General features: G+C 49.7%; 1 protein-coding gene across 1 annotated transcript in view; it reads left to right on the forward strand.

Moving 5' to 3' along the window:
* The window catches only part of ARID1B (AT-rich interaction domain 1B), a 398,217-nt gene that overhangs the window by 369,988 nt on the left and 15,292 nt on the right, over positions 1–12,937 (forward strand). Inside the window, 4 exon segments of the mRNA XM_058289666.1 lie at positions 2,729–2,838; positions 3,518–3,676; positions 8,832–9,041; positions 10,716–10,920. Coding sequence (XP_058145649.1) covers positions 2,729–2,838; positions 3,518–3,676; positions 8,832–9,041; positions 10,716–10,920 — 684 coding nt within the window.

A 12,937-nucleotide genomic window follows, 5' to 3' on the forward strand; every position in this document is an offset into this window, starting at 1 on the left:
CGTGTTTATGTGGCTGTGAGGTCGGGCCGTGCGTGCGCAAGGTACAGTGCGTCCCATTCCTGTGCCCTCATCCGCATCCTCGCCAGGCCCCGTGCTAATGGTACCCTTAGGTGTATGCCACATAGGAAGATGCGTGTGCTTGTGAAGGCAGGCCCTTGTGCGTTTTCAGATCAAGGAATGAAACGTTGCGCAGGGCACTTCTGTTACTGCGGATAGAACTGTGTGTGCTCCTGACCCTGGGTTACCTCCTGGGAGCGGGCTGCGGCCTTGTCGTGAGCCTCGGGAAAGGGTTTGGAAGGAGCGCCTGCACCGCTCGAGTCTGTGTTCTCTCTGAACGTGCTAAGGCGGCATGCAGGAGCTGCCCTGGGGCCCGTGCTTGAAATGTGTTCCCACAGCTCAGGCAGAACTTCCTGCCCTCTCCGCATTTTAGAGCTCCCTCTTGTCTGAACTTTACACACTGGATTCCAGTGCGGATGACAGGACAGTACCGATTTAACATACCTGCATAAAATTGGGCCCTTTCTCTTTTGGGAAGGATGAAAAGCAGTGCCACTGGAGCACCTTGCAGTGATTCCTTGAGGATTCCGATAAGAAGTCAAAAATCAGCATTTCAACCTAAGGACTAGTGAAACCACAGTAAGAAATGACCTCATGACCCATTTGGCAAAATAAAATTGACGTCATAAGGCAGGGTACAAAATAAAGCTATTCATCAAAATTTTGTCCTTATTTTTCTCTCAAAATAGTCAAATGATGAAACTTCCTTTGACAAGTTTTTGCGTTTGCATACTTTCTGTCATGTGACATTTTTAAGTCTCTGCCCCCCCGGAACTGCATTTGCCGTGGCTCCTGGCGGCACGTGCGCTTGGACAAGAAGCCCCTTCGCCGGCTCCCTGCCTGTCTTCTTGCTCCTTCTTCATAAGGCTGGTTCTCGACGTGCAGATGAACTAGCTCATCTCCTGCTGGACCCCAGCACGAAAGCAACACGAGCGCAATCCCCTGCTGGAACGAGGCGGTCCTGGTGTAATCTCTCTCAGCTGCTTTTTTGAGGTTTCACACAGTCACAAAAATAACAGCGTTTTTAGCTGATCCCAATAGATTTTTTTTCTCTGCAGCTGCATCACTTGAAAAAGCTTTTGTTCCAGTTCTTAAAGTCTAAGTATTGAAAGTAATTTGGGAAGGAAAAAAAAGAAAAGAAAGAAAAGCATCCCAATTATGTTGTGTGCGTTGTGGCATGACTTGAAGGGCAGCCTGGGCTGCAGGCGGGTTTTGAGAAGCAGTCTGTGTGCCGTGGAAATACAGGCGCCTCGGAGCTGCGTCAGGAGCGTGCTGATGTCCGCCCAGGAGCACGTGGCAGCGCGGGCTGTCTTGGCAGGACCTCTGGGCTCAACCTGCAGTGATGCTAAAGATACTAGCAAATTAGCACCGCAGAGCTTGCCAGCTCATTCGCCAGAGCCCTGCTCACGCTCTCACTGCTGTAATTAAAGCTAATTATTTTCTAAAACATAGCAATACATTGAATATGTACAATAATCATTTTGTAGTGGGCAATCTGGGGAGCCTTTTTTAAAGCCTTTTATTTACTTCATTTTATGTTTTTTATTTTTGGCTCATTATGCCATACGTGTCCTGCCTTGGTCGAGCCAGTGCTCCCGTTTGCAGAATGTGAAATGGGTCCTGTTCATAAAACAGCAGGTTTACTGCTTTTTGAAAGAGGAATACGTTCTGGTTTCTGCTCATTTGCAGGTGCCCTCTCAAAGCCTCTCTGCCTGGCTGCCCCTCCCTCTCCTTCCAGCCCCAGCAGCCCGGGCTGCACAGATGTTTTCATGGGGCTCCGTAGAAATGCAGCTGCTGGCCTCTGCACAGCTACACAGAGTCTCTGCTCTAGACGGGCTTTTCCACGTCCTGCCTCTTCCTTTGAAAATAAATCAACCTGTCTGTTTAACCTGAAACTGTATTTGCAGTACATGTGTATAAGTCACTTAATTCTTTGGTGAATAACCACCTTCCATTCTGGAGCCTGGACGGAGGAGATTGAGTTCTGTGTATCGAGGTGGAAAATGGGTGGTGCTGACTTCGGGGCAGGGGAGGGGTGGGCTCTGGGCTGGAGTGGTAGCTCTGGGCCAGGTTGAAAGAATACCAGCCCCACTGCAAGCCAGTTAGAAACCCCCTTCTTTACAAATGTGTTTTTGATGCTTCTTTTTGGAGTCATTTGCTGCTGGGATTATCTTCCCTTACCAAGGACCAGACCGCACACGCCGGATAAGATTTCAGATGAAACAATCTGAAATGTCATATGATTTATCAAACTATAGATTACATGGATTTAGGAAATTAAGAAGGCCCCAGTAAAAACCTGCCCACATGTGCCAGTGTTTGCTTTCAACACCTGATGAGCAATTTGAACATTTGGCTTCTTTCCACTTGTCAGCTACTCTTCCTTAACCTGTCGTGATTTTGAAAATATAATATTGATCAAATTGACCTTCATTGATTTGGTTTTTGAGTATTCAGAATGATTACTTTCTTTTTTTTTAAGATAAAAAGGATTGCCAGAATGTGATGCTGTGGAGGTTTCAGAAGCAGCACCTCCAACCTAGGATGTCATGTTTCTTTTCCCTTGCCCCCTTACCCCCGTGCCCCTTGCCTCGTTACAGCTCGGGTGGGGGACAGACACAGCCCGCGGGGACGTGTACAGCCCTGACCTCTTTCTCCTGTTTCCTATCAGCGTCTGTGGGTCTCGCAGACATGATGTCACCCGGCGAGCCCAAAGTGCCCCTGCCTCTCAAAGCTGACGGTAAAGAAGAAGGCGCCCCGCAGCCCGAGAGCAAGTCCAAGGTACTCCGCCTTCTGCCAGGGGCCAGGCGCTGGGCAGCAAGCCGCCGTGTCGCTTTCCACCCTCTCTTCCCGCGGCTTCTCTCCTGCATGCTTCATCTCGTGCAGCACGCCTCTAGTCTTCTTTCCTTCGCCCACCCTGTCCCGGTGTGGATCTGAAAGTTACTAGTTCTTACGGCATTGAACTCAGGGTTGGGGCGGGGGTGGGGGGCGGGGGGACAAGGCCCAACCTAGGGAGCAGGCTGGGGGGAAGCGAGGGGTCTTGCCTGGTGTTGACACTTGCAGCCGTTTTCTCTGCCTTCAGCTTAGAGCTTCCTGTTGACCGCCTCAGCAACAGCATACTTAATATTTTGCTTTCCTGCCTTATTTGATAAATAAGGTGAACAGCTTTTTTCTTTTTTTTCCTTTCTTTCATAATGGGTAACCCATGCTTAGCATTCCATGTAAGCGCAACATAAGCATGGTGGCTTCCGGGCCTTCTCCAGACCCGGCAAACTGACCAGATGATGCTAACTGAGAATGTTGTTTGAATGCCTGTACGTGTGTGTTCTCGTGTGTTGGCTGTGCGTGTTTTCCTTTACCTGTATGTGTATATTGTATATGAAAATCAGTGTGCTGAACTGGACGTGCTCTTGTTATTTTAAATAAAGTTTGCCGTTTCTGTTTTGTTCCTCTACCACAGGATAGCTACAGCTCTCAGGGTACCTCTCAGCCCCCAACCCCAGGCATCCTGCCCGTCCCTTCCCCCATGTCCCCCAGCTCTGCTAGCATCTCCTCATTTCATGGAGATGAGAGCGATAGCATTAGCAGCCCAGGCTGGCCAAAGACTCCATCAAGCCCTGTAAGTGGCTCTGGTTTTTTGTTTGGTTTGGTTTGGTTTTTTGGGGTTTTTTGATAATTAATTAATTCAACTTTAATGCTTGCTTGTTTATTTGTCTTATAGTGCTTTTCTTCATTATTTGTCCGTGGAAGGGTTTTCTTTATTTACAATTAAGCTAGTAATGAAATGAGCAAAGTTTGTGTGCATACTAGAAGTTTGATTTCTGGTAACGATCAGCTGTTTGAAGAAACGTTACTGTGCACAGCGTGCAGATTTGTTCCTTCACACAGTGACTGTTGACATGGCTAGCCCTTGGGCACTTACAGGAGATTTTAAAACAGCTGCTTCTCTACTTACATGGGAACTAATAGCAGCCATACAGCACCTGACAAGTTGGTGCCCAAGCTTCAGCGCCCATGGACACTTCTGTCTGAAACTTCTGATTTCAAAACTCCCTGCCTAAAAATAGAAATATGGCAACCTGGGCACTGTGTCACCTAATACCAGCTCTGCTCTGTTTCAGTCCATTTGCCTGAAATTAAGAAAGTTGTAGAAATGTTAATGCATGTGCATGTTTAGAATGCTACTTTTAGATAATGTGTAAACTGTTAGAATCAGTTGAGGTATTAAAAAAATTGTATCCTGCACAATATTGCTAATTATCTTGAAATTAAGCATTGATTTCCATATGATGTATTTTTTTTTAAGAATGGGAATGTAAATATAAGGGAGAAAGTGTTTAGCCTTCGTGTTCTTCTGACTGTAGACCTGGGCCTTTCTTTTCCAGCTAAAAAAAATTAATTCCTTGACATTTCCCAAAAAAAGAAGAAAGAGTAATGGTGCTGGAGAAGACTTTATTTTACATTCATGTAGGGAATCAAAAGATATTTTAAAAAAAACAAAAAACCTTAACATGCAATTACTTGCCAAGAAGGCTTAATTAACACCCTAATTTTTTAAGGCAATGTATTGAAGAGCACAGCTTGGGAAAAGCTAGCTGGGGGTTGGGGGGAGAATCTGACTGTACAGATTCTGGCAGTCTAGTCCAAACCCAGAAAGGAGGCCCCTGTTAATTATCCATTAACGGGCTCAGGCAGATAGAGCTGAAGGTTTGAAGAGTTGTTGTTTCAGGAAATGTTGGTAAAATTCACGCCAGCCTGTCCCTTTTCAGAAGAAGAGAGGGTGGTATTGCTGTTACCTCCTCTGTGGGTATATGGTACACTGTGGCAGCAACCGAGACGCAATGTCAGAGGCTCCTGGGATGGGTTAAACAGACCAGCGGGGGTGGACTTCTCGACTGCTATGTCTTTGTGTTATTTGCTTTGAGTCTCAGAAGGCAGCCAACCTCGTGTTTTGTCTTCCCATAACCTACCCTGGGGTTGTTTTGTTTTGTTTTGTTTTTTTTCAATCATAGCACAATCATTTTTGTATCGGCAGTACTCAAGTTAACAGGTGGAACTTTTATATTTGACCTTCCGTAAAGCTTTGGCTCAGAAGGAGAGTTCCAGAGGTTGAAAATAATCATCTTTAAACCATTAAGATAATAATTAAGAATGTTAGGAATTCTAATAGACCATATTTTATGTTTTAGAACTCCACCATGCTGTTCTGCGAATTATAAAGAATGCTTTGAGGTGTTTATAGTATTTTGTCTTACTGGCCCACATTATCTCCACCCAGTAAGTTCTTTAGGAAACTATTAACAAAATTCCATTTTCTACTTAAATTTGAGAAAAAAAACAAACCAAACTGTTGAATTCATTTTCAGGTTATAAAGCAATTATATTTGAAGTTATATTTTCCTTTTCTTTCTTCCTAAATATTTCCATACATTATCACTTCCTGTATTATAAATTGTTTTAAGAACTTAAAAGCAAACTTCTGGCTCCAGGGCTAGACTGAGGTCAGGAGGAGCTGTGGTTAGCAGTGGAAAATGTTAGGCTCGCTCTGCATTGAGAAAAGAGACCTCGCTTTTGAATGAGATGCTAACTCAAGAAGGGCTCTGCAGGAGGTTGTAAATGAAATGCCTTGGGCACCTCTCAGCTATCAAATCAGGAATCTTTAACTTCTTGCTGAGGTGCAACTTCAATTTGATACTTAAAATTTCTTAGCAGTGTCCCTACTAAATCTTCACATCGGGCCTGGAACAGACTGAGTGTGAACAAGTTCCAGGCTTGGAAAGCGCGTGACGGGCCAACATTGGTTACGGAACAGTCTCAAACAGAAACAAACATTTGCACTTACACATATTACCAGGCAGATGGGAAGGCTGCTGAAATGTAAGGGTGCCTAAGACTTGAGGAAAAATGTACGTGTAGACATCATTAAACGGCCTGCCAGGAAAGCACTTGGGGCACTGCGGTCATGTCCTGCTGTGTCTTTTCAACCCTGCCGCTCCCTTCTCGCTCTCCACAGGACAGGAGCAGTTTTGGGGCGGAGGGGCAGAAGACAGCTGGGGCGTGCAGGCTGTCCTTGGAGGCCTGGAGAGTCAGCCCTTCTTCCGGAAGGGCCTGGTTTGTTTGCCCTTTGGCACAGGGCAGAGTGGACAACAGTGACATTTATCCTAAGGGTATGTCACGGCTGAAGTCTGTGAACAAAGAGCTATGTATTGAGCCTGATGTGCAGTAAGAACGGGCTATTTACTAAGCTTTGGGCTTTTTTCCTGCCCTTTTCTCTGTTCGGACACCCACATAATAACTTGGATAACTAATCAGCACACCTGAGGCTGGGGTCGAGAGGTAAAGTGCCCCGACAGACCACGGCCTCCGTGTGTTTTCACACAGGCTCCTAGCACCTAGCTTGATCAGATCTTTTTTTTAGGGTGCTTATTCAGGGTCATTGTGCTTCCGAGGAGCTGGCTTCTCAGCCCCCTCGTGCACCCGTTTGAGTGCTCGTTTGCACAGCACGTCTGTGGGTGCCTCCAGCATGCGCGGCCTGGGGCAGGCCGCCCGACGCACGCAGACAAGGCTGCACTGCAGGCACGCAGCTGCATTCCCCGGCACGAGGGCGCCCTGAAAACGGGCTTTTAACTTCAGTTCATTCCACAGAGCAAGACAAGAAGGGCTCCAATATGTCTGTTCATATGAAGAGAACCGCTATTTGTAGGCCTGTTTCAGGTGACAAAACCCCACTTCTTTCCGGAGGCCCACGGCTCAGTGCCTTGTCGCTTGTTCACCCAGGACCGTTGCCCAGTGTGGATCTAAAGGGGACGAAGCCAGAAGCGGGCGGTTGGAGCTTCCGTTCACGCTGTTCAGAATAGTTCTGTATTAGACAGGGCCATTCAGAGGTGTCCTGGGTTAAGAGGAACTGCTCTTCTTCCTTTTATCCTTAAGTTGAATCTCAAACTTTACCCTCAGTTTTCCACAAATGAAATGCAAAAGGGAACTTCTTTAAATAAACACTTTTTAGATTACAAAAGTCTTCCCCTTGTGTTATTTTTTTTAATTTTCATTTTTGAAAAATATTGGACCATTGTTTTTTTAGTATATCTCCTCCCCCTCAAAAAAGAAAATTCAGTTCTAGCATTTAGAACCTCCTGTGAATAGCTACCCTCTTAATGACAGTGAAACTTCTTGAAATGTTAGCAGTTTGAGAATCTGGTATAAATTCTCAAATATTCTTTTCCTATTCAAATATTCCTTGGGTAATAGTGTATGGAAAATAAATCTTAAACACATCACTTGGATATATAGTGTTTTCTATATTCTGATTGATAGATACACAAGAAAATGTATATACTCTTCAGCTCTTTTCCAAAGTAATTAATTTTTTGAAGTGACCTGCAGTTTAACCTCAGCTCTGAAGCAAATTCTAAAAAACTCGCCCAATTTTTTTAATCCTCCCGTGGCTCCCGTTTTTGTTTACATCAGCTGTATTGCCCATTGCCGCCTGTTGGCCTAAACATCTTGTGCGTCAATAATCCTGAAGCTTGAAGGCTCAGGTTCTCAGTGGAAAGACCTCGGGCGCAGTCCCTATTAGAGGAAAAGCCACCACCTCGGGAGCTTTGTCACCTCGTTATCAAGCTTCCTTGCTCGGGGCCCCACTCTTACTGGGGTTCATTTTGCTGAACTTCAGTGGTAATCATTACTTAACTAGGAAAGTTTCAGCACTGTTTAAAATTACGTTCGGTTAATATAATGGGAGAGGGGAAGAGCTCTCAGATAACGGCCGTGCATTGCCAGTGATAACCTAGTGTAGCAAGCGCAAGTGAATGAAGGAAGGTAGTTGGTACTGGACCAACTACCGAGAACTTAGAAGGGATTTTGCACTGCAACCCTGGCATTGCAAACTTTTGCAGATATGCGAACACTGTTATAAATACAGAAACAGTAAGAAAGGGAAAAAAAACAAACCTACACACAGGGCTAAAAGTGCTACCGGTGCTTCCAGTGTGTAGAACCTGCAACTTCAGACATTTCAGTATCAGCTATAACTAGAGCATCTACACAGACCCCAGGAGAACAGAGCACATGCAGAAAGTCGAGATCCACAGATGGGCTGGGAATTGAAGTAGCATTTCGTCCCGTGATTAAAGCATCGTCGCTCTGAGAAACGTATTAAAATCATTTAATAGCCCCTTACCTTGATGGAGGAGTTCGAGGAACCTCCCGTAGGGAAAGCTGCCTGCCGTGAGTAAGGGTCAGCGCCTCACCTGGCCGTCGGCGCCCTGCGGCCTGCCTCTGTCTTCCCCAGGCTCCCGGGGTCTGCTCTCGCTCCAGGTGATGCGGACACACTCAGCATCCTTGTTTCCACGCGGAGAGGCGGGAGTCGCGCGGTTTGCTGGGCTCTCTGACAGTGCGTGTGAAGTGTCTTTCACTGTGATACCTCTCTAAGCGAGCCCTCTTTTATTTTTAAAAATGATATGAGTCATCATTGGACACTTGCCTTCTGGGATTCAACGCTTATAGCAATATACAATTTTAAAAAAGGTTTTTTGTTTTACATGTATAAAAGAGAGAGTTTGGGCCCTGTATTTAAAGTCAAAAGTGAATTTGTAATTATGGAAATGTGTGTTTGTGCCTGAACTAGTAGCCTTCATTCCTAACTGCAGTGTAATAGTGGTAGTTTTTAAATTTCTTCTCTTCCTGTACTTGTTAGCTTATTACTCTTCTCTCGCCTTCCTCCTTTCCCTCTGCCCACCAATGCCCCATCTCCAACTGCTCCTTCCGGGCGTTAGAAGTCTAGCTCATCTACCACCACGGGCGAAAGGATCACAAAGGTATATGAGCTGGGGAATGAGCCAGAGAGGAAGCTGTGGGTGGACCGGTACCTCAACTTCATGGAGGAGAGGGGCTCCCCCGTCTCGAGCCTGCCCGCCGTGGGCAAGAAGCCCTTGGACCTGTTCCGCCTCTACGTGTGCGTCAAGGAGATCGGAGGTTTGGCGCAGGTAAGAGTAGAGGTGGAGTAAGACGGTTCTCTGTCCTGGCTCCTAGATACAAGGGAAGGTTTTCTTTTTCTTCTCATTAAGACAGACAGGCCTGAGGGGCTGTGGCAAGTTCCCCTCCCTGGTCCGTGCCTGGGGAGGGGGCACCAGGGGTCCCAGCTCCACACCAACTCGCAGTGAGACCCCATCCTGCCATCTGCCTGGATCCCAGCTCCCTCATCTCTAAAGTGAGACCGTGGGCCTGGATTGTTCTCTAGGTTCCCTCACAGCTCTAGAGTTCTGGGGAATCTGCCAGCTGTTGACCGTACACTCCAGGATGATCTAGCACAGATATAAATCAAACTCACTGTTCCCTTCTCCTGAGGGAGATTAGTCATGAAACAAAGCAGACTTCTAAACAGCCTCCATGGTACCTGGGAAGCCGAGAGGCAGAGCTGGCGTTCGGCAGTGCTGGCCAGGGCAGGGTGGGGCGCTGGGGCCGGCGAGGGGCGCGCATGCCTGGGCTCCGCAGGCCAGCCGGGCACACTGGGCAGCAGAGCCGCTGGCCGTCGGCCCTCCTGCCCACCCCGGCCTGGTGTGGCCTGCAGGCGGAGCCCTCTCCTCTGCCCCAGACACCCCTCACGTGGATTTTCTTAGAATTACCAGGACTGCTAAAGCGCCTGAATGGTGCTGGTCAAGCGAGTGCAGTGTTGCGTGGACACCACACCGAGGCCCCCTTGGCAGGGTGGACCTGCAAGCTGGGGCTACAGGCGGGAACCTCCGCTGGCCAAGCTCCTGAGGACCGGGCGGCTCGGCCGCGAGGGCTTGGCTGGCCCTGCCACAGGGCGCCCAGCTGGCGGCCAGCATGTGTGGCCAGGAGCTGCCGCACCCCATGGATGGCAGCCAGGCTGGCCTTTCAGGGGACCCCTGCCCGCATGCCCTTGGCCGTTTCTAAGGCCACGGCCTGCTGTTTGCAGCTGAGGATTAACTGCCAGCGAGCATCACACATCTCCCTGAGCTCGCTGAGGCTAGTTTGGTATGCTCCGTTCAGCACTAAGTAACTGCACTTGTGACGTGCTTTGTGGAAAGTGCAGATCCCAAAATTCACAAGTTCAGTAGAAACCACCAGCCTTTTCCCAGGCTGCTCAATCTAGGAGGCTTCCAGAGGCAAAGCACCCCCAAGGCTTGGCGGTTTCCTGCTCAACTCATAACTCTGCTCCCAGGTGGGGACCAAGGCCGAAACGATGCCTCAGCCTTCAGGGTGGCCCTCCGAGGGGTTCTGTTCGCACAGCCTCGCTGCAGCAGGATCCCTGCGGGGGGCGCGCCACCCAGGCCAGCCTCTAGCTGGGCCACCGGCCCCCTTCTCCCATCAGTGCCCCCACTTAAGCTGCACAGTGTGCTGCCACTGCTTTTCAGATTAGCTTTTAGAAGCCCCCTCTTTAATTAGAGGTGGGCGAGGGTGCCTGCCAGCAAGGTGTGCGTTTGCTCGGCTGAGCAGCCGGCGTGGACTGGAGGCAGCACAGTGCCCGTGTTGTGTCAGCGGGTTCCCCGATGGTTTTCTAACCATAAGCGCTGGCCGCGCACTGCTGAGTGGGCGCGACAGCACCAGCCAAGAGAGGCAAATGAAAGGCGCTAGGTGCTGCTTCTTGTCTCCTGCCTTTAAACAAGCCGCTTGGCTGCCTTTTTTTTTTTTGCTAGGTTAATAAAAACAAGAAGTGGCGTGAGCTGGCAACCAACCTCAACGTTGGTACCTCAAGCAGCGCAGCCAGCTCCCTGAAAAAGCAGTATATTCAGTACCTGTTTGCCTTTGAGTGCAAGATCGAGAGAGGGGAGGAGCCCCCGCCGGAGGTCTTCAGTGCGGGGGAGGCCAAGAAGCAGGCCAAGCTCCAGCCCCCGTCTCCAGGTAAGCGGCAGAGCTGCAGGCGTCCCCGGGCCGAGGCAGGCGGCGCAGCCCGCGTCCTAGTGGAGCAAATGGAACTTGAGTTTTCCATCTTTCTCTCCTTAGTTGGACTCCGTTGGCAGTGCTAAGGAAGGAGAGGGTGAGATTTGGGATGTTGCCGTTGGGGGCCCATTCACGGAGGACTGCATCCTCCTGCTTTACCTTTCCCCATCAGACCAGACTGTGGAATTCTTCACTCCTTATCCAGGAAGTTCAGAGCGTTCCCCTGTCCCCAGTGTCAGTCCTCTTTGCACTCCTGCAAGCTGCCACCTGCAGGTGTAACAGTCAGCTTGTAACGGCTCAGATCTGTCCTTGAGCAAAGTGAAATTTGGACTTAGCATAATGTTCCCCACTACCAAATTCTCAGGTTAGTCGTGGTGAAGTCCGGGAAGCCGTCTTTCTAACTCAGGGTAGGTGCGTCTGCTGGGAGGCCAGCATACACCTGGGAGTATCATGGGCCACCTAAATGCGCACAGGCAAAGCCACATCAGCCACGCCTGCCACCTCCCTGCCCTTCCTCGCAGCTCCCCTTCTTCCCCCCCTGGGGTTTCCAGGTGGAAACCGCTAAACTGCCCCAGCCTCACCAGTGGAGCGCTGGAGGCAGAAGAACCTGCAGCATCCCAAGTGTGGTGGCGACCTCCGAGAGCACCTGGCCACACCCTCGCTTGTCTGGCTGTTGGTCACTAGAGGTGGCAGCTCTGACCAGCCCTCGGCCGCCACGCCATTTCCCAGGCCTCCCGTCGAGGTGGTGACATGACAGCTGGGCATCCAGCACGCAGTCGCCGGAGGATCAAGTGGGAAAGCTGGTAGCTCACATTCCTGTGCACTTAGCGGGCTCTGTCATCTGTACTCCTTCCAGCAGCCCTGCGATAGCGACACTGTTCAAATCCAAGACACGGGGGTCTTTGTGACTGGTGGGCGGAAGGGCAGCGCTGCCCCAGAGCCTGGCCCCACAGTGCCCGCCTGCACCCGCTAGTCCACCCGCCCGTGGCTGGTAGTCCTTGGTGGGGAGAGTGCTGGCACATGTAAGCCAGGGAAGGGGTGGTTTCCTGTGATTACTTCCTGCCGCTGCTCTGGGCCGTGGTAACAGCGGAGGCTTGCTCTCGGGGCTCTCACAGAAGTGCCCTCCGGGCCCAGTGTGGCCTCATGGTGGACCTGCCAAGATTCAGGTCCGAGGGTGCTGAGGCCGAGAAGAACCGTCCTCCTGACTGCTGGCCTTCAGGCTCTGAGCCTTTGCCCAGCATGGTGCACCTTAAAAACCAAAATCTAATTTTAAAGATTTCACAACACGCAGCTCACAGTAAAACAAGCTGCCGATGAACAACTCAAACTATTTTCCCAAAATAAAAACCCAGTGGGGTACTGGAGTCAAAGTGGAGATGTCAGCAGCGGTCTAAAGGCATATTCTGTCTGCCCGGAAAGCCTGGGCCGGGCAATGGCATGTGCATGTGCCGTGTCTGGAGAGAGCCCTCCCAGCGTGCCTGGTGGCGGTGCGGCACCCCGCTGCACTCTAGGGGCAGCTCGACCGACAGCTCCCCTCTTCTGAAACTGCTGGCTTGATGGCAACGTGACCATTTTAGCTGCGCAGAAGGGCCGGGATTGCACACGTACCTCCAATAACACGTGCTTCTCGGTAGTGCAAATGGAGCCAAAGTCCTAGGAGGCGGGCGGTGGTAGAAACAGCTTCCTGGTCTTCACCAGTGTGTCGCTGTCAGCCCCGACGCCGCCGCGCAGTCTCGGGTTCGGGATAGCATCCCACAGGCCACACCGGCCTCCCGCCTCTGAGCCCGGTGCCGGCATAAGGAGAGCATCTCGGAAACATTTGCATTCTCACAGAAGGAAAACAGTACATCCACCCAAGCATTTGCCACATCAAGGTCTCATTTGTTACAAAAGTTTTAAAAGCCTAAATTCCAGCAAACGTGTGTTCTTTGAACTCAGTTTTTCCCCTGAAAACGTAATGGTAGTTTATTCGTTACAG

This window comes from Dasypus novemcinctus, chromosome 28 (assembly GCF_030445035.2).
Source record: "Dasypus novemcinctus isolate mDasNov1 chromosome 28, mDasNov1.1.hap2, whole genome shotgun sequence".
NCBI classification, from domain to species: domain Eukaryota; kingdom Metazoa; phylum Chordata; class Mammalia; order Cingulata; family Dasypodidae; genus Dasypus; species Dasypus novemcinctus.